At 41.6% G+C, this 20,933-nt stretch overlaps 1 protein-coding gene and 1 long non-coding RNA gene across 3 annotated transcripts in view; one reads left to right on the top strand and one right to left on the bottom strand.

Moving 5' to 3' along the window:
* Positions 1-20,933, top strand: part of ZCCHC2 (zinc finger CCHC-type containing 2) — a 53,642-nt gene that overhangs the window by 8,946 nt on the left and 23,763 nt on the right. The window contains 2 exon segments of the mRNA XM_061400372.1: positions 16,131-16,242; positions 18,733-18,809. Of these exon segments, the coding sequence (XP_061256356.1) occupies positions 16,131-16,242; positions 18,733-18,809 (189 nt within the window).
* On the bottom strand, positions 1,418-20,091 carry LOC133237826 (uncharacterized). Of its 2 annotated transcripts, XR_009733375.1 has the most exons (4): positions 19,080-20,091; positions 3,937-4,100; positions 3,237-3,389; positions 1,418-2,312 (listed from the first exon to the last, which is right to left on the bottom strand). It is a non-coding gene; the product is annotated as an uncharacterized LOC133237826 (long non-coding RNA). The 2 variants fall into 2 exon arrangements; XR_009733374.1 differs by having other exon boundaries at positions 1,418-3,389.

A 20,933-nucleotide genomic window follows, 5' to 3' on the forward strand; every position in this document is an offset into this window, starting at 1 on the left:
TTAAAACTATTTAATATTTTTGATCTTCCTGAGTAATAAGTAGCTTAATTTTTTTTTTTTTTAACAAAAGCAAATAAAGCCTGCACTACCCTCAAAGCAGACTGAGCTTCACTTTGATCAACTCTCTCTTCCATCATGGAGGACCATGTCGTCACAGGGCTCCTGTTCCTCACAGAGTGCTTTGTCACACAAGTCGCCTTCATCCGGGCTGTGTAAACAGTCACTCCAGAGGGCTGTGCTTAGGCGGGTGTTGTGTTTCAGGTGCGACAGTTGCTGGGCGCACAGTCGTCCTTCTCCTTGTGTTCTTCCTGTGCTCCAGAGAACACTTGGTTTAATGCCCTTCGAAATGTCTCAGTTCATTAGGTATGTTTAATGCTCATTCAGGAAGTAATTTGAGATCACTCTGGGAAGTTGTTTGGTCTTTCCAAGTTTCAGACTTCTCTGAATAGAATAGGGATCCTCTCACCATTTATGCAAAGAACTGCTTGAAGATGAACACAACAACCTACATGAAACACTTGGTGAATATGCGGGAGATAGGTCAGCTCATCTGTGGGCGGTTCCAAGAGTGGATAGCGCAGTTTGATTGCAGTGGATGAACAGAAATACAGAAGCTTTAAGAGAAAACAGGGGTTGGGTTGCATAGGAGCTTGAAGGTCAAATTAAAGAAACTGGTTTGCAGTGAGAGCAGGTGAGAATTTGTATGTCTTCCTGAAACGTTAACTGTCCCTTTACATTCATATGTGTGAAAAGAATGCATCACTGATTTGTTAAAAAAATAAATAAATAAAAGACATCTTCCAAACTCATCCAGTTTTCTCAGTGGTTCCATTACGTTTCTGGTCACTCTTATTTGCTTGGTAACCTTAATCCTTTCTCCTTCATAAGCTGAATCTACCCTTTTCGCATCCTTGTTAACCCTTTCAGACTCCCACCTCTTAGCTGCTGACACCACTGCCAGGCCCCACTTCCTGAAGCAGTGTCCCTCGCACCACGTGTGCTTGCGGCGACCAGTGGGGCCTGGTCTCCAGTGGGTCTCGGGACTCACCCCGTCTCCCGCTCCTCCTGCTCACCCTGGTTTCCAGTGGGTCTTGGGACTCACACGCCACCTCCCGCTCCTCCTGCTTACCCTGGTCTCCAGTGGGTCTCGGGACTCACACGCCGCCTCCCGCTCCTCCTGCTCACCCTGGTCTCCAGTGGGTCTCGGGACTCACACGCCGTCTCCTGCTCCTCCTGCTCATGGTCTGTGGTTTTATTCAAGGCTGACTCATGCTGTCACCTCTTGTGTGGTGGTGTTTGGAATTGTCCTTGTGGTAATCTTGGAAGACTTTGCTGCCTCTGCCTTCCAATAGCCTGTATATTCTCTGTTACAATTTTGGTACTTATCCTGTGATTTTTTTTTCTGTTTTTTTAAAAAAATTTTTACTTTGAATTATTTTTAACTTAAAATCCAGGAGGGAAGGTCAATCTTAGAGGTTCCACAAAGACTTAGGTATCACATTTCTTTTTTTTTTTTTTTCGGTCAGCGTTGCATATATCATAAGTGCTCAGTCAAAATTTCCTACCCTTAGAATATTTCAAATAGTGCTCTGAAAAATACCATTATGATTAATTACTGTAAGACAGAGTGCATCAGGCAGTGATTTTTTTTTTCCCTTGGTCTTGATGAAGTATCAGCTACTTTGCTATTTGCAGCCATACAGTATAGGTGCACAATATAGATAGGCACAGTTGTTTTGGAAATAGTACAAGGAATTGTTTGTTTAGATAGAAAGCACGGACCAGTATAGATTTGAACTGAAGCTTCAATGAGTGAATGCTGAATAGTTGTGCTTATTAATTATTCTTTCAAAATCAGGTCATGCTTACTCTACTCCTTAAGTTAACTAAACTTTTGTGTGTGAGGCTGATGCACGTTTTGCAAACCTATGGGTGATGTTTTGATAGGATGAAAAAAGTCACAAGTTACAAGCTGTCTTCTTATTGGGGTTGCTGTAGTTATTGCTGTCTAGGGCTGCTCTCCAGTTCGTGCTTTGCTTGAGGGGTGGTGGGAGCCTGATAGGGAATTGAAGTACAGCACCTTGCTTATGGGGCTTCCCAGTTGGCACAGTGATCAAGAATCCGCCTGTCAGTGCAGGAGACAAAAGAGACGCAGGTTCGATCCCTGGGTCGAGAAGATCCCCAGAAGGGAATGGCAACCCACTCCAGTGTTCTTACCTGGAAAATCCCATGGATAGAGGAGCCTGGCGGGCTACAGTCCAAGAGTCACAGAGTCAGATACGACAGAGCACACACGTGATCTTGCTTATGATCTGAAAGTTAAAAACTTTTTGGTCACTCAAGTGAACAATTTTATAACCTAAAAAGTATGGGGTTTTTATGTTTCTTGTTAGGAATGTTTAAATTGGGATAGTTAAGAAACATAATGTTTCCTCGGTATGATTGATTTTTGTTTTGGGTATCAGACGATTTTAAGTTGTCTAGTGGTCCTGGGAGGAAGAACGTGATCGTGTGTGAGCCAAAGTGTTTGGAGAAGACGTCCTCGGGGAAGAGGCCATCTGCTGACAGGGGGTGGTGGTGGTTTGGGGAAGGTGACATTTGTACTTGGTGGGGTTAAACACAAGGCCTGATTGAGTGTTTCCTGACACTAAGCATCATTGATCTTTCTGTCACTTTCTGTCAAGGATCCTTCATAGGCTTTGTGAGCATTTCGGTGGAGAACCCTTCTCTGGGGATGAAGTTCAGTTAGGAGTCCCTGCAGTGCCATTGGCTGTCGGGGTCCTGGGCTCACCTCCCAGCAAGACCCGCTGGTGTCTCCTGTGGGGAGGGGTTGTAAAGGAGAGGGCAGCTCACTTCTACGCAGGCTGGGAAGGCGAGACACAGCCTCAGTAGGTCCTTTGGGTCTCATGTTCACGGGTGTGTGCTCCTCAACTCACCCAGAAACATTCTTGCAAAGTGGGGATCTAAAGGTCTGGGAGCTGCCAGCCCAGGGATGCAGCAGTTCCTGATTCAACCTCCTTGTTGTTGTTCAGACTCTTAAGTCGTGTCTGACTCTGTGACCCCATGGACTGTAGCCTGCCAGGCTCCTCCGTCCATGGGATTTCCCAGGCAAGAACACAGGAGTGGGTTGCCATTTCCTCCTCCAGGGGGTCTTCCCCATCCAGGGGTCAAACTTGTGTCTCTTGTGTCTCCTTTCTTGGCAGGCGGATTCTTTACCACTGTGTCCAGAAACTCACAGGGCGCTTCATGAGGGAAACGTCAGGCTGTTGCTGGGTAAAAGGGCTGCCTCTCTTCTTTCCTTCTTCACGCCCTGCCTCCCTGGTCAGCTTCCACATCAGCATTCTTTCTGCTAGTTCTTCCCCAGTCGTGCATCCTGCAAGTTCAGTTCTCTAGAAAAGACAATGACGTCGACAATATTAATGTTTGCTTTTTGTTTTTTGTAATAAATTCAGAGTTCCCCCAAACACACATAAAGTTGCAGTGAATCAAGTTTCCCCCTTCCATCCTATTCGACCACCCAGCTCCAGCTATGCCTGCTGTGGTCACACAGGTGCCGGCCCTCAGCTCACCCAATCGTCGTGGGAAGAACTGGGAGCTGGGTCTGGGCTGTGGGCTGTGGTGGCCGGGTGTGGACACGGGGTCAGTGCATAGCTTAGTCCTTCCCCCACTTTCAGTGACTAGAGCGCATTTACCCACACTTTTAACATAGTGAATCTGCCACACTTGTCTTGCTGAATCATCTTTTCCACACATTTCTAGTTAAACAGTAAGTTACATAGGGAGTGAGTCCACAGGCATAGCAGAAATCATGGCAAACTGTTTTTAAGCTACTGACTCACTGGTCTCCCTCCTTTCTGCCCTGTTGGGTCGATTTTGTTCTTTGCGACATAACTTGAATACATTTGGCATCCACATTTCTCTCCCACCAGAACTTACCCTTTATCAGATGCTCTAGGTTGATTCAGGACTTTCCTTTGGGTTGGGTTACACTGTTTTCACTGAGGAAAGATGAGACAGATGTCTGCCTTTCCCCCACATCCTCTCAATTGAAGAGACAGACAGTAAATAGTTCATATCTTCGCCTGAGCTTCTTCCCTCTTCTACCAAAATAGATGAAATTTGACATCTTAGTAGTGTTTCTAATAGTGAATCATATTCTGACATTCAAAGAAAGACTTTCTATGAATCTTGCTTAGATAATAGCATATACTTGAGGTACAACCCTGGTTATTTAAAGAGAATTTACCATGTAGAACTGTAACAGATTACCTCCAAACTTAGTGACTTAAAGCAACAATAACACTTTTTTTCTTAGTGTTGTGTCTCATAATTCTGTGGGCCAGGAATTCAGACAGGGAGCTAACAGCAAGAGTGACTTGTGTCTGCTGCAGAATGTCTGGACACACAGCTGGCGGCTGTGGGCCTCTCTCGCCTTTCCTCTCTATGCATGTCTATGGTGCGGCGTCTCCGGGGAACCACTGTTCCTATAGGCCTGGGGTCCCAGAGCAAGTGTTCCCAGAGGTCCAGCGGCAAGACTTCTATGACCTATCTCGGCCATTCCAGAATGGCTTTCCATCCCATCCTCCTGGTTAGGCCTATCTCTGAAGTCGGTCCAGATCCACTGGCTGGGGAATTATACCCACGTATCAGCAGGAGGAGTAGGCACAGTATTGTGGGCTGTCTTTACCCCAAAAACTTCATAGGATATTGTCATATACTAATGTTAAATTCTCAGTCTGATTTGATAAATGTAAAAATTTGACATTAGTAAGTTTAGTATCAAAACAATTTCTGTGCTTTTTTTTGCCTTTTTTCTTAGAATGTCTTGGTATTTTAAGATGTACAGTCTGCATAAAAGGACGAGAGAAAACGTATAGAACATTGGTAGATGTGCTAGGATAAAGTCTGTCCGGTTAGACCTTTGTTAAAGTAACCTGAGACCCCCATGATCTTTGCTCTAATGATGTGTTCTCAGAGAAGGGTCTTGGGACTGCGCAGTCAACTTGACTGTTTCACAGATTTTCCTCGCATTTAAGAGATCTCCAGTAATTGTGATGGATCTGCATGTGTAAAAGTGAGGTCTGAGCAGTCTTTTAAAATAACCAAGATATGTTACATGACACGTGGATTTGAGTTAACCAGGAGCACGTCACAGGTCAGAGGAAGCTTTCTGAACTCAAATGAGCTACCTCAGTAGGAAGGAGAAGGGCACACACATGCCAGGGCTCTTTTTGTTCCTGTGCATATTTTTGCCAGCTTAGGGTTTTTAAAATTTGTCATCTTCTTCCAAGCAGAGAAAAATTCTCCCATTTTCCACTTGGTTCTGACCCTTTTTCTAAAATGCTGATTCTGGCATGTCATCTGCATTGCATTTGCATAGGAATCTGAACTTAATAGAGAACATGGGCACTATTCCTTCCTGCAGGATCCCATTAAGCCAGTGGTTCTCGGGTTTTTGGTGCCTTGCCCTGCACACAGTAAAAGCACACGTGCCGGGGGAGAGGAGACAGTGGAGCCAAGAGCGGTTCCTGCTGGGGCCGGAAAGCCCCATGATTCTGATCTCTGTAGCTCCTGAGATGTTAAATTCAGTTTTGGTTAAATTAATAAAATTAAAAATTTTCTAGTTTTTAAAACGTAGTCTAAATGACTGTATAGCAGTGATACATGCTGGGACTCAGTGTTGGGAGGAGGGGCAGAAAGCTTAATTAGTAGACATGTCATGGGTCGATGAACTTTGGTCCTTGGATAGAAATTCCAATTCCATTTTTCTGCCTACGTTATTAAACTAGGAGGCTTTTGACTTGATTCTTAAATTGTGTGCTTCAAAGTAACTTCAGACTTTAAAAATGATTCCATACAGCTGTTTCAAAATTTATGGAGGCAATGTGATACAACTATTCTTAATTTTTTTTTTATTGTGGTGAAATATATATGCGTCCTAAGTCACTTCAGTCGTGTCCAAGTCTCTGCGACCCTTTGGACTGTAGTCCACCAGGCTTCTCTGTCCATGGATTCTCTAGGCAAGGATACTGGAGTGGTTGCCATGTTCTTCCCAGGGGATCTTCCCCACCCAGGGTTCAAACCCAAGTCTCCTGCTTCAGTAGGCAGGTTCTTTACCACTATATGTAACAAAGTGTAACAAAGTATACTGTTTTCACATTTTTTGAGTATACATTTAGGTGGCATTCACATTGTTGTGCAACCACTGCCACCATCTGTCTCTGGAATGTTTCTTTTATCCCAAACTGAGACTGTATCCGTTAAGCCGCTACTCCCATCCCGAACTCTCTGAAGCCCCTGGTTAGAATCACCATGCTGTCCGCGAATTTGACTACACTAGGGTGCCTCATATAAGTGGAATCATACAGAATCTGCCCTTTTGTGCCTGGCTTATTTCACTTAGAATAATGCCCTCAAGATTGACCCATGTGTCAATTTTATGCCTTCTTAAGGCTGAGTAATACTCAGTTGTACGTATACCTCATTTTGTTTATCTGTTCATCCATGGACTTTTGAATAGTCCACTTTTCAGCTGCAGTGAACACTGGAGTACTAATTACCTGCTTGGGTGTCTGCTTTCAGTTCTTCTGGGTATATGGCTAGGAGTGGAATTGCTGGATTATATGATAATTGTGTTTATTTATTTATTTTTTTTTAGTAACTTTTACTGTGGCTGCATTGTATACACTCCTACCAGCAAGGCAGAAGGGCTCCAATTTCTCCCCATATTCACCAATACTTATTGTCTGTTTTTGGATAATAGCCTTTCTAATGGGTGTGAAGTGGTATCTCCTTGTAGTTGTGCTCTGCACTTCCCTAATGAAAACTGTTCTTTCTTGTATAGTTTTGCATTCATTTATTTTTAATGGTGAGTGTTATTTTTAATTTTTGAACGACATATAAACAATATGGAATATACCCTTAAGAAATGGTGGGGGAGGGGGGGCACAGCGATCCTAAGATGGCAGAGGAATAGGATGGGGAGACCACTTTCTCCCCCACAAATTCATCCAAAGAACATTTGAACACTAAGTAAATTCCACAAAACAACTTCTGAATGCCAGCGGAGGACATCAGGCACCCAGAAAAGCAGCCCATTGTCTTCGAAAGGAGGTAGGAAAAAATATAAAAGACAGAAAGAGAGACAAAAGAGGTAGGGACGGAGCTGCATCCCGGGAAGGGAGTCTTAAAAAAGAAGTTTCCAAACACCAGGAAACACTCCCACTGCTGAGTCTGTGGCGAGCCTTGGAACCACAGAGGGCAACATAACTGGGAGGAAAAATAAATAATTAAAACCCACAGATTACGTGCCCAACAGTAACTCCCCCTAGCAGAGAAGCAGCGCAGACGCCTGTATTCGCCACTAGCAAAGTGGGGGCTGGGCAGGGAGGCGCAGGCTACATTGCGTAGAGTAAGGACCGGGCCTGAATGCCCCAAGGGCAATCTGAGGGAACTAAGTTGGGATGGCAAACTAGACTGTGGGATAGCTACCACACAAAAAGCCCTAACCTAAGACACCGCCAGGCCCACTCACAGAACAAAGGACTGAACAGAGCTAGCTGGCTGCCTGCCGGTCCATCTTCCTCCTGAGACAGGCAGCCAGATCTGGAAGGGGGCAGTCGCAGCCCCAGAGTGGCATTATCTACCAAACTGCAAGCAGGCTTCGTTGCTAACCGAGACTTCTTGGGGTTCTGGACGGTCAACGTCTGTCTGAGAAGGTGCACTGGGTGTACACCCAGAAAACTGAGCGGCAGGGATGGGGGAGGCAATGAGTCGCAGCAACTGCGCTCACCAAACACCTGATCACCTGAGCTGCTCGGACCTGGGAAGGGCACAAAACGCAGGCCCAACTAAGTCTGCGCCTCTGAGGACTACTCGAGTGCCTGAACCTGAGCAGCTTAGACCTGGGAGGTGCATGCAGCCCAGGGCCGGCCTCGGATGGTTCCTGGTGGAGCAACCTAGAGCCTGAGCAGTGTGGGCAGAGAGGGCACACACACCGTGAGCGGGGGCAGGCCCAGTGTGGCTGAGACAGTGTGAGCACACACCAGTGTTATTTGTTTGCAGCGTCCCTCCCTCCCCACAGCGCGACTGAACAAGTGAGCCTAAAATAAAGCATCCACCACCGTCCCACTAGTGTCAGGGTGGAAATCAGAAACTGAAGAGACCAGCAAACAGAAGAAGCTAAAACAGAGGGAACCGCATGGGAACTGACAGGTAGTACCGACTACATAGGAAGGGGCCTGTAGATCTTGAGAAATATAAGCCAGATCAAGGAACTGTCTGAAAATGAACTAACCCCACACTGCCCACAACACCAGAGAAAGTCCTAGATATATTTTTACTATCATTCTTTAAATTTTAAAAAAAAATTTTTAAGTCCTCTATTACTCCTTTAATTTTCATTTTTATAACCTATTACTTTGCAAAAAAAAAAAAGACCCTATTTTTTAAAGCAAACTTCATATATATATATATATATATATAATTTTTGTGACTGTTTTTTTCTTTAATACTGTATTTTTGAAAATCCAACCTCTAGATTTTTAATCTTCGCTTTTTAGAATTTGTTATCAATTTTGTACCTTTAAGAACCCAATCTTCAGTACCCATTTTTACTTGGGAGTGAGATTACTGGCTTGACCGCTCTCTCCCACTTTGGACTCTCCTTTTTCTCTACCAGGTTGCCTCTATCTCCTCCCTCCCCCTTCTCTTCTCTACCCAACTCTGTGAATCTCTGTGTGTGTTCCAGACGGTGGAAAACTGATTACTGGCTGGATCTATCTCTCTTCTTTTGATTTCCCCCTTTATTCCCCTGGCCACCTCTGTCTCCTTCCTCCCTCTTCTCTTCTCTGTATAACCCCGTGAACATCTCTGAGCGGTCCAGACTGTGGAGAGCACATAAGGAAGTGATTACTGGCTAGCTTGCTCTCGCCTCTTTTGATTCCCCCTCTTCTCATCCTGGTCACCTCTATCTCCCTCCTCCCTCTTCTCTTCTCCATGTAACTTGGTGAACCTCTCTGGGTGTCCCTCACTGTGGAGAAACTTTTCATCTTTAACCTAGATGTTTTATCAGCGGTGCTATATAGATGGAGAAGTCTTGAGGCGACATAAGACTGAAAACCAGAAGCAGGAGGCTTAAGTCCAAATCTGAGAATACCAGAGAACTCCTGACTCCAGGGAACATTAATCGAAAGGAGCTCATCAAATGCCTCCATACCTACACTGAAACCAAGCACTGCCCAGGGGCCAACAAGTTCCAGAGCAAGAAATACCATGCAAATTCTCCAGCAACACAGGAACACAGCCCTGAGCTTCAATATACAGGCTGCCCAAAGTCACTCCAAACCCACTGACATCTCATAACTCATTACTAGACACTTCATTGCACTCCAGAGAGAAGAAATCCAGCTCCACCCACCAGAACACCGACACAGGCTTCCCTAACCAGGAAACCCTGACAAGCCATGTGAGGACGCTCCATAATAAAGAGAACTCCACAAGCTGCCAGAATGCAGAAAGGCCACCCTAAACACAGCAATATAAACAAGATGAAGAGACAGAGGAATACCCAGCAGGTAAAGGAACAGGATAAATGCCCACCAAACCAAACAAAAGAGAAAGAGATATGGAATCTACCTGATAAAGAATTCTGAATAATGATAGTGAAAATGATCCAAAATCTTGAAAACAAAATAGAATCACAGATAAATAGCCTGGAGACAAGGATTGAGAAGATGCAAGAAAGTTTTAACAAGGACCTAGAAGAAATTAAAAAGAGTCAATATATAATCAATAATGCAATAAATGAGATCAAAACCACTCTGGAGGGAACAAATAGTAGAATACAGAAGACAGGATTAGTGAGGTAGAAGATAGAATGGTAGAAATAAGTGAATCAGAGAGGAAAAAAGAAAAATTAATTAAAAGAAATGAGGACAATCTCAGAGATATCTGAGACAATGTTAAATGCCCCAACATTCGAATCATAGGAGTCCCAGAAGAAGAAGACAAAAAGGAAGACCATGAGAAAATTCTTGAGGAGACAATAGTTGAAAACTTCCCTAAAATGGGGAAGGAAATAATACCCAAGTCCAAGAAACCCAGAGAGTCCCAAACAGGATAAACCCACGGTGAAATACCCCAAGACACATATTAATCAAATTAACAAAGGTCAAACACAAAGAACAAATATTAAAAGCAGCAAGGGAAAAACAACAAATAACACACAAGGGGATTCCCATAAGGATAACAACTGATCTTTCAATAGGAACTCTTCAGGCCAGGAGGGTATGGCAAGACATACTTAAAGTGATGAAAGAAAATAACCTACAGCCCAGATTACTGTACCCAGCAAGGATCTCATTCACATATGAAGGAGAAATCAAAAGCTTTACAGACAAGCAAAAGCTGAGAGAATTCAGCAGCACCAAACCAGCTCTCCAACAAATGCTAAAGGATATTCTCTAGATGGGAGACACAAAAAGAGTGTATAAACTCGAACGCCAAACAATAAAGTACATGGCAACAGGATCATACTTATCAATAATTACCTTAAATGTAAATAGGTTGAATGCCCCAACCAAAAGACAAAGACTGGCTGAATGGATACAAAAACAAGACCCTTATATATGTTGTCTACAAGAGACCCACCTCAAAACAGGGGACACATACAGACTGAAAGTGAAGGGCTGGAAAAAGATATTCCATGGAAAGAGATCAAAAGAAAGCAGGAGTAGCAATAGTCATATCAGATAAAATAGACTTTAAAACAAAGGCTGTGAAAAGTGACAAAGAAGGACACTACATAATGATCAAAGGATCAATCCAAGAAGAAGATATAACAATTATAAATATATATGCACCCAACATACGAGCACCACAATATGTAAGACAAATGCTAACAAGTATGAAAGGGGAAATTAACAATAACACAATAATAGTGGGAGACTTTAATACCCCACTCACACCTATGGATGGATCAACTAAATAAAATTAACAAGGAAACACAAACTTTAAATGATACAATAGACCAGTTAGACCTAATTGATATCTATAGGACATTTCACCCCAAAACAATGAATTTCACCTTTTTCTCAAGCGCACACGGAACCTTCTCCAGGATAGATCACATCCTGGGCCATAAATCTAGCCTTGGTAAATTAAAAAAAAATTGAAACCATTCCAGGCATCTTTTCTGACCACAATGCAGTAAGATTAGATCTCAATTACAGGAGAAAAACTATTAAAAATTCCAACATATGGAGGCTGAACAACACACTGCTGAATAACCAACAAATCACAGAAGAAATAAAAAAAGAAATCAAAATATGCATAGAAACTAATGAAAATGAAAACACAACAACTCAAAACCTGTGGGACACTGTAAAAGCAGTGCTAAGAGGAAGGTTCATAGCAATACAGGCATACCTCAAGAAACAAGAAAAAAGTCAAATAACCTAACTCTACACCTAAAGCAACTAGAAAAGGAAGAAATGAAGAACCCCAGGGTCAGTAGAAGGAAAGAAATCTTAAAGATTAGGGCAGAAATAAATGCAAAAGAAACAAAACAGACCATAGCAAAAATCAACAAAGCCAAAAGCTGGTTCTTTGAGAGGATAAATAAAATGGACAGACCATTAGCCAGACTCATCAAGAAACAAAGGGAAAAAACTCAAATCAATAAAATTAGAAATGAAAATGGAGAGATCACAACAGACAACACAGAAATACAAAGGATCATAAGAGACTACTATCAGCAATTATATGCCAATAAAATGGACAACGTGGAAGAAATGGACAAATTCTTAGAGAAGTACAACTTTCCAAAACTGAACCGGGAAGAAATAGAAAATCTTAACGGACCCATCACAAGCACAGAAATTGAAACTGTAATCAGAAATCTTCCAGCAAACAAAAGCCCAGGTCCAGACGGCTTCACAGCTGAATTCTACCAAAAATTTAGAGAAGAGCTAACACCTATCCTTCTTAAACTCTTCCAGAAAATTGCAGAGGAAGGGAAACTTCCAAACTCATTCTATGAGGCCACCATCACCCTAATACCAAAACCTGACAAAGATGCCACAAAAAAAGAAAACTACAGGCCAATATCACTGATGAACATAGATGCAAAAATCCTTAACAAAATTCTAGCAATCAGAATCCAACAACACATTAAAAAGATCATACATCATGACCAAGTGGGCTTTATCCCATGGATGCAAGGATTCTTCATTATCCGCAAATCAATCAGTGTAATATACCACATTAACAAATTGAAAAATAAAAGCCATATGATTATCTCAATAGATATAGAGAAAGCCTTTGACAAAATTCAATATCCGTTTATGATAAAAACTCTCCAGAAAGCAGGAATAGAAGGAACATACCTCAACATAATAAAAGCTATATATGACAAACCCACAGCAAACATTATCCTCAATGGTGAAAAATTGAAAGCATTTCCCCTAAAGTCAGGAACGAGACAAGGGTGCCCACTTTCATCACTACTATTCAACATGGTTTTGGAAGTTTTGGCCACAGCAATCAGCAGAAAAAGAAATGAATCCAAATTGGAAAAGAAGACGTAAAACTCTCACTGTTTGCAGATGACATGATCCTCTACACAGAAAACCCTAAAGACTCCACCAGAAAATTACTAGAGCTAATCAATGAATATAGTAAAGTTGCAGGATTTAAAATCAACACACAGAAATCCCTTGTATCCCTATACACTTATAATGAGAAAATAGAGAAATTAAGGAAACAATTCCATTCACCATTGCAATAAAAAGAATAAAATACTTAGGAATATATCTCCCTAAAGAAACAAAAGACCTATATATAGAATACTATAAAACACTGGTGAAAGAAATCAAAGAGGACACTAATAGATGGAGAAATATACCGTGTTCATGGATCAGAAGAATCAATATAGTGAAAATAAGTATACTACCCAAAGCAATCTATAGATTCAATGCAATCCCCATCAAGCTACCAATGGTATTTTTCACAGAGCTAGAACAAATAATTTCACAATTTGTATGGAAATACAAAAAGCCTTGAATAGCCAAAACAATCTTGAGAAAGAAGAATGAAACTGGAGAAATCAACCTGCCTGATTTAAGGCTCTACTACAAAGCCACAGTCATCAAGACAGTATGGTACTGGCACAAAGACAGAAATATAGGTCAATGGAACAAAATAGAAAGCCCAGAGATAAATCCACGCACATATGGTCACCTTATCTTTGACAAAGGAGGCAAGAATATACAATGGATTAAAGACAGTCTTTTTAACAAGTGGTGCTGGGAAAGCTGGTCAACCACTTGTAAAAGAATGAAACTAGAACACTTTCTAACACCATACACAAAAATAAATTCAAAATGGATTAAAGATCTAAACGTAAGACCAGAAACTAAAAAACTCATAGAGGAGAACATAGGCAAAACACTCCCCAACATACATCACAGCAGGATCCTCTATGACCCACCTCCCAGAATATTGGAAATAAAAGCAAAAATAAACAAATGGGACCTAATTAAAATTAAAAGCTTCTGCACAACAAAGGAAACTATAAGCAAGGTGAAATGACAGCCTTCAGAATGGGAGAAGATAATAGCAAATGAAGCAACTGACAAACAACTAATCTCAAAAATATACAAGCAACTCCTGCAGCTCAATTCCAGAAAAATAAATGACCCAATCAAAAAATGGGCCAAGGAACTAAACAGACATTTCTCCAAAGAAGACATACAGATGGCTAACAAATACATGAAAAGATGCTCAACGTCACTCATTATCAGAGAAATGCAAATCAAAGCCACAATGAGGTACCATTTCACGCCAGTTAGAATGGCTGCGATCTAAAAGTCTACAAGCAATAAATGCTCGAGAGGGTGTGGAGAAAAGGGAACCCTCTTACAGTGTTGGTGGGAATGCAAACTAGTACAGCCACTATGGAGAACAGTGTGGAGATTCCTTAAAAAACTGGAAATAGAACTGCCATGTGACCCAGGAATCCCACTGCTGGGCATACACACCAAGGAAACCAGAAGGGAAAGAGACACGTGTACCCCAGTGTTCATCGCAGCACTGTTTATAATAGCCAGGGCATGGAAGCAACCTAAATGTCCATCAGCAGACGAATGGATAAGAAAGCTGTGGTACATATACACAAGGGAATATTACTCAGCCATTAAAAAGAATACATTTGGATCAGTTCTAATGAGGTGGATGAAACTGGAGCCTATTATACAGAGTGAAGTAAGCCAGAAAGAAAGAAAACAATACAGTATACTAATGCATATATATAGAATTTAAAAAGATGGTAATGATAACCCTGTATGCGAGACAGCAAAAGAGATACAGATGTATAGAATAGTCTTTTGGACTCTGGGAAAGGGCGAGGGTGGGATGATTTGGGAGAATGGCATTGAAACATGTATAATATCATATGTGAAACAAATTGCCAGTCCAGGTTCGATGCATGATACAGGATGCTCGGGCTGGTGCACTGGGATGACCCAGAGGGATGGGATGGGCCAGGGAGGTGGGAGAGGGGTTCAGGATGGGGAACACGTGTACATTCATGGTGGATTTATGTTGATGTATGGCAAAACCAATACAATATTGTAATTAGCCTCCAATTAAATAAATTTATATTAAAAAAAAAGAAATGGTTGACCCGTTCAGCTAAACTTCCAATTAACATAAGTATTTAAGAGGATTACAGTGCTTTATTTATATTGATTTTTGAAGTATTTATAGCTGTTTTAGGCCAATGTGGTTGTATTATTTTGTAGTAAATGATTATATGGTTTGGGTTGGGAAATACATGATTTTGTTATTGTTAGAAGAATTCTTATGTCTGCCTTTTTTTTTATTCAATAATATTGAAAGTTGGTGAGTGCCATTCAAAAGTTGGATGCTGACTTAAGAGGTTGATGCTGTCTTTCTTCTTAAGTGTTTCTGTGTAGACAGCCTTTATTTCCTTGGGTTTCTAGAAGACGACACACCATGAGGCTGAAGCTTAGCTCCCAGGGGTATCTGGTGTGATGCCTGATTCCTAGGAATAGAGCCATCAACTGACAGCTCGTACTCACTGACAGGTCAGGAGGCATGGTCAGACTATAGAACAAAATGTTTTAAATTAGAATGCTTGGAAAGTTTAAGGTCTTCTGTTTACTTCATTTTTATATACAATTAAAAAATTAATGTGTATTATTTATTGCAGATTTGTAATATTATAATTAGCTCCTGTAACTGAGATAATTTTGGTCTGAATAGTGTTTTGAGATTCTGAACATGAAGTGGGGGAGGATAAGGTATGAATTCTGATATAGATCCATTATAAAGCTATTTTAATTTTTGGCTTACCCAGTGGGTTAGAGTAACAATATATTGGGTTGATCAAAAGATTCGTTCATATTTTTCCATAACAACTTAACAGAAAAATTGAACTTTTTGGCCAACCCAATCCATGACGGTGTTTGAATTCTGAGAGCCATGTATAAGATTGGCAAGCTCTTCATGACTCCCAAGTAGCATTTGTAGGGATAAAACTTACTCTAGTTCACTAATGGTAGAGCACCTAGTTGATATTAGATGGTTTAGCATTAATGTAAACTCATTGTCCACACACATTCTTGTTTAGATTTGTGTATTGATGATAGCCTTAAAAATTTTTTTCCTAACAAAGCATCTTGTTAGACTGTCACTAAGACCAAGTAGTGAATTAAAAAACTGCACGAAAACATAAAAAATACAGATGCCCTTACATCTGGGGAATAACATAAAGGGTACCGTCTTTTTATATGTGATCATGGTTCACTTGGGTAAGGAATTGACATCATTGGCGATTCTGAATAGCACTATGCTGTGTGTGCCCCCCAAACTGGGACAATTAAATAATTGATAGAATATTGCTGTTAAATGAAGATAAATATGGCTTTCTCTTTCCTGCTCTGGCACTGTGCCTTTCTGCTCTAAATGTGTAATCACCTATTTTATTTCTAAAATTGCTGTTGAAATTACTGCTGTTAAAAGTATCACTTTAATCTAGTTTATTTTTGTGGCATTCATTGTTCTTAGTCTCAGATGTAGATTAACCTGTGTCCCCCTCTCTCCTCTAGAATGACTCTTCTCATGGTGATTATATGCAAAGTAACGAGGCCAGTTTAATAGAACAAGCCCCAATACCTCATGATGGTCTTACTGTGACACCTCACAGAACCCAGCGAGAAGGTATGTTGTATTTTTCCTAAACTGTAAACCGTCTGTACACAGGATTGCAGAGTGCTACTGGTGCTGACTAATTCACCCCCTTGCCCCTTTGTGGAGTACAGAACTCTGTGGGTCCTGGGTTTGGCTCAAATGCTGGTCCTCTCGCTTCCTTGAGTCTGCGTCTGGGCTCCAACTCCGCAGCCCCCTGGCCCGTCCCAGCCCACACTTACTCGATTCTGCCTTTCTTAAATCAGGCTGCATACTTCTGGAGGGCAAAGACTTTAACCTCCCTCCAAAGTATTAGTACAGTGCTTTAGCTGTAGAATGTGCTCAAGGTCTGCTGGAAAAGTCAATTTTACTGAAGTGCACTGTAGGAGAGAAGAGATTTCTTACAAGCACATGCTTCCTGTAGTGATGCAGTTTTCAAGAGGTCTGGGTGGGGGAGTGAAAGGACATTGCCACCTGAAGAGAAATGGGTTCACATGTTCTCTTCCCTTTACATCTGGGGGTCCGTTAACCTGCTGAGGGAAAATTTGGGAAGGGTGAAAGATAGGCGGTAAGCATCATACTCAGTTATAACAGCTTTGAATTGATGTCTTTCTGTTTCCTTTTAGTTCCGATAATAATCCTTTTCATGTAATGCATTTTTCTTCACAGAGGAAAAATAGATGTGAATGTTTAAGGTTTAGAAAACGTTTACATAATTAACTGCTTCTGTTTGAGATTACTGAATCTTGAACGGTAATCTGGAATCCTGCCTGGTCTGCTTCAGCCAGGCTCAGTGAAGCAGAGTTTGGGTTTACAGTGAAGGTCCATTGTGGTTTTTTGTCATTTTTCTTCTTTAAGATAGTTAAAAAAAATAAAAAGACTACATCAAAATGATACTAATTAACTGTAAGGTGGTACTTATAGATGGTTTTTCCTGTATCTTTAACTTTTAACAAATGTCCATAGTCCATGCTCTGCAGTTCTTTGAGAGTTGCAGGGCCGCCCATTATCAGCCATCCCTCACCCCATGCCTTCTGTCTCCCTCACCTCGATTCTGATAGATCACAGCAGGTAGAAGTGAAATGGAGCCGAAGCCACAGCCATGCTACTGTGCCACACTGCTCTGCGGCCCCCTCTCTCAGCCTGCTTTCAGAAGTAAAGCTGCTTCATATTTTGGAACATTGATTAGTTCAGATCATTTTTATTTAATAGCACCATCCTTCACCTAATTGAATACAGCAGCTTTTGGAAACAGCAGGCCCCTCCCCTCCTCCAGCCTTCATCATACGCAGCAGTGCTGAGCCACTGCAGGCTTCTCACCCCACCTGGCGTCTGCGGTTGTTTCGTCTCCATCCTCAACGTTCTCATCCACCAAGGGAAACTGGCCCAGAAGGAGGCCACCAAACACTAGACATTTGGAAAGTTAACACAAAATTCTGGTAATGGTGTCTCCTAATGTCTGTCAGCAGATTTCTGTAGTCTTATGATTCCTGCTTTCTCAGTGCCCACCTTCTGTGATCTATAGCAATCTTACTTCTTCCTGCACACTTTTGTTCCTTTGTATATTCTACTTCACCTGTTTTAACTTCTTCCTTTAAGGCAAAGTTAGTCCTTCCCTTTTCTTTTCCATCTCCTGTCCCCTGTCACTCGAGCAGTGACCTTGTGTTGAGTCCCTTTCCTAACTTCTTCCCTGTGACCTTTATCATCTTCATTACGATTTCTTCTACTTACACCTGAACAACAAATTTTTTTTTCCTTAAGTCCTTATATTATGCTTAGTAGACTGGCTCTTTTCACTTTGTAAAGAGATTTACTTGCTAAGGTGGTAACTTCTATTGAAGGATGTATGAAATGAGGACTTTGGGGATTTGCACTTTGACTTACTTCATGAGTGAGCTGATCATCTTATCTAGTTCAGTTCAGTGTAATTGTTCTTAAGTCACCAGTGTAATTTATGACCACTATTGTATAATAAATTGTGAGAAGTTTTACTACAGTGAACCATCATAATTCATTATAATGTTAAGTTGTGTTACCATTGTATGATATTAAGGGTCACACTTGAGGGAAACAGTTTTTAAATTCTGAATTGGAAAGAAGTCTTTATCGCTTTCCTATTACTTTTGAAGAGTTCCCCACCTCATTTAAGAATTTTTTCTAATTTATACCTAATCTGCCTAAATAACTGAAAGACTCTAAAGTGTTGTATTTGTGGTAACAGTTTTGAAGATTCCTCTAGATAAGCAATCTTCACTGCAGGCACCTCTTATTATTTATCTTTGGTGCTTAGCAGAGTGCTTGAAACGACTTTAGGCACTCAGCATACTCATAGATGTAGAAAGAAATTACTTGATGGATGGACAGCACATTGTTGTGCTTCTGGGGTTTTTGGTTTTATTCCATGATTAAGGCCAGTAGTAAAGATGAAGATAAATAGCTTAACCATTTGGCTGTGTCAGGTTGAATAACTGAAATGTGTATCTAGTCTCTGTAGAACAAGTCAGCATGTTTTCTTTCTTTCAGCTGTACACATTGAGAAGATAATGTTGAAAGGAGTCCAGAGAAAAAGGGCTGACAAATATTGGGAGTACACCTTCAAAGTAAGCTACTCTCACCCAAAAAAGATACCTCACACTGTGTTCACTGATCTTTTGGAAGGAATGAAAATTAATCTTTGGAAAAACTAAATGGCAGGTTTGCTAACTTAAGAAAAGCTGTGCACATATCTGTGTTTGTCTTAATTAAGGGGATGTGCTGTTTCCAGTATATACTGCATGGTTTGCCCAGTTTAAAAGATGTATCACATTAAGATTGCTCTGCCAGTTTGATTAAAAAGAAATAAGAGCCTTAGATTTAAGGCGTAAACAAACCTTTAGAAAGTGAAAGTAACCACTCAGCAGTGTTGAGCGTCCGGAAGACAGGCGTAGCCTTCCGTGGCGGTCTTCCCCGGTGTCTCTTCTCTTCCTCCGAGGCTGCTGTTTCCTGGCCCTCGTTGCCTGCTCTGGTCTCTGGTTGCTCTGCTGCCCTTCTGTCCGTCACACGGTGTCTGACTGAGCGCAGAGCCCAGCGCGGTCGGTCCCCGTGGCTCCTCTCTGCCTGTGGCCTGTACTGTGGACCCTCGCTCGCGTCTCCCTCCTCCCTGCCGGCCGCACCGGCCAGCGCTGCTCTTCAGGCGGGCCACCTGCGCTGCAGCTGCAGGGCAGAGGCGTCTCTGTGCGCCCGCCCCTCACTTCCTTCTGGAGGAGCTGCCCGCAAGACGTCAGCGGCCCTGCCTCACGAAGTCACTTCTGATCCTGCAGCAGGAGGTCTTTTCCTTCATCCCGGGTGTACCGCCATTATCCCTTTCCCAGGTTCTTGTACTTGGGTTACATGGTATTTCTTTCCAGAAGGCTGTCATCTCCAAGAGAGCAGGAGTCATCATCCTCTGCATCTCACCGTGTCTGACTGGCCTTGTTTTGTTGAATAAGTTTTGGGACTAGCTTCTGCCTTCTGTAGAAGTATCCTCAGTTTTCAAGTTTTAAGTCCTTATCTTCCCATCTCATCTACCTTCTGTAACATTTGACACCAGCCATTCTGCACTCTTTACTCAGCTAGTCCAGCTCTCCTTGCATTGCTGGAGCTCTTAGCTCGTTCATTCCTTAAGGCCTTTGTGTTCTCTGGCTCTGAACCATCTATCGGCCCCAGATTGAGCCCCCCGCCCAGGTCGTTCTTGGCGCCTGTCTCACGTGCTGCTGAATGAGCAGCCCCTGCTCCGTGCCTAGTGCACTGTCTGTGGAGCCCTGGTCACTGACAGAATCTCTCTGCTCATGGGCTCTGGTCTGACTCCTGCACTGGGCTCTGACCTCAGCCCACAGAGACTTCATTGTCTTGTCCCCTCCGTATCCTTTCATAAACAGTGTCTGATACCAGTAGCTGCTCAACGACCATTTGAATAATTAGAAGTCATTTAAAAGTTTGCCCCCTTAATAAGGATATTTGTTTGAGGGTTGCTGGGTAAAATGCTGAAGGTATTGTTAAGTATTTGGTTAATTGTGGCATGAGTAGTTGCTAAGGCTTATGTGTTACATAGTTCAAGTATTTACTCAGCTCAGATAATTGTAAAGTAGAAATTATTAGTGGGCCACCATTGAGTCCACTGAATTAAAAGTATCCAAGAAGTAGGTAGGTAATCAATTTTAGTTGTGGCTCTTCTGCTTGCTTAGAGTTTGAATCTGTCAGTTAGCCTTTTTGAGTTTTAGTTTCTCCATCTGCAAATGGAAGTAGTCATATCTGCCTCATCCACCTTCATAGGACTTTAAAGCATTAAGATAAAGATGATGAAATCTTTTCCTAAACTATAAATTCCCATAAAAGCACAATACAGCACTACCAAAGAGGGGCAGTGAACCCGGTATTTCTCTTAAGAATGTGTATTTAATAAGTTTCAGGAGATAGAATTTTTCTTTTTCTTGGGGCTTATATATCTGTACTCTCCAAGTGTCATTTTAGAGTCCTACAACTTCTCCAAAAGGAATGTAAGACATTTCCCTTTCTGAAAAATTACTAAAATGTAGGCACATTTATAGAAGACAGCTTGTTTTGAAAACCATGCAATTTGAAAGGAGTTACTAAAATTTTTAAGTAACATGTCAATATACAGTTAATTTTAACAATTTTGAAGAAATTATGATAACAGATTAACTTTATATTTGTAATTTGTTGATACTGATAAAATTTAAGTAAGG

Source organism: Bos javanicus, chromosome 24 (genome assembly GCF_032452875.1).
Source record: "Bos javanicus breed banteng chromosome 24, ARS-OSU_banteng_1.0, whole genome shotgun sequence".
Lineage (NCBI taxonomy): Eukaryota > Metazoa > Chordata > Mammalia > Artiodactyla > Bovidae > Bos > Bos javanicus.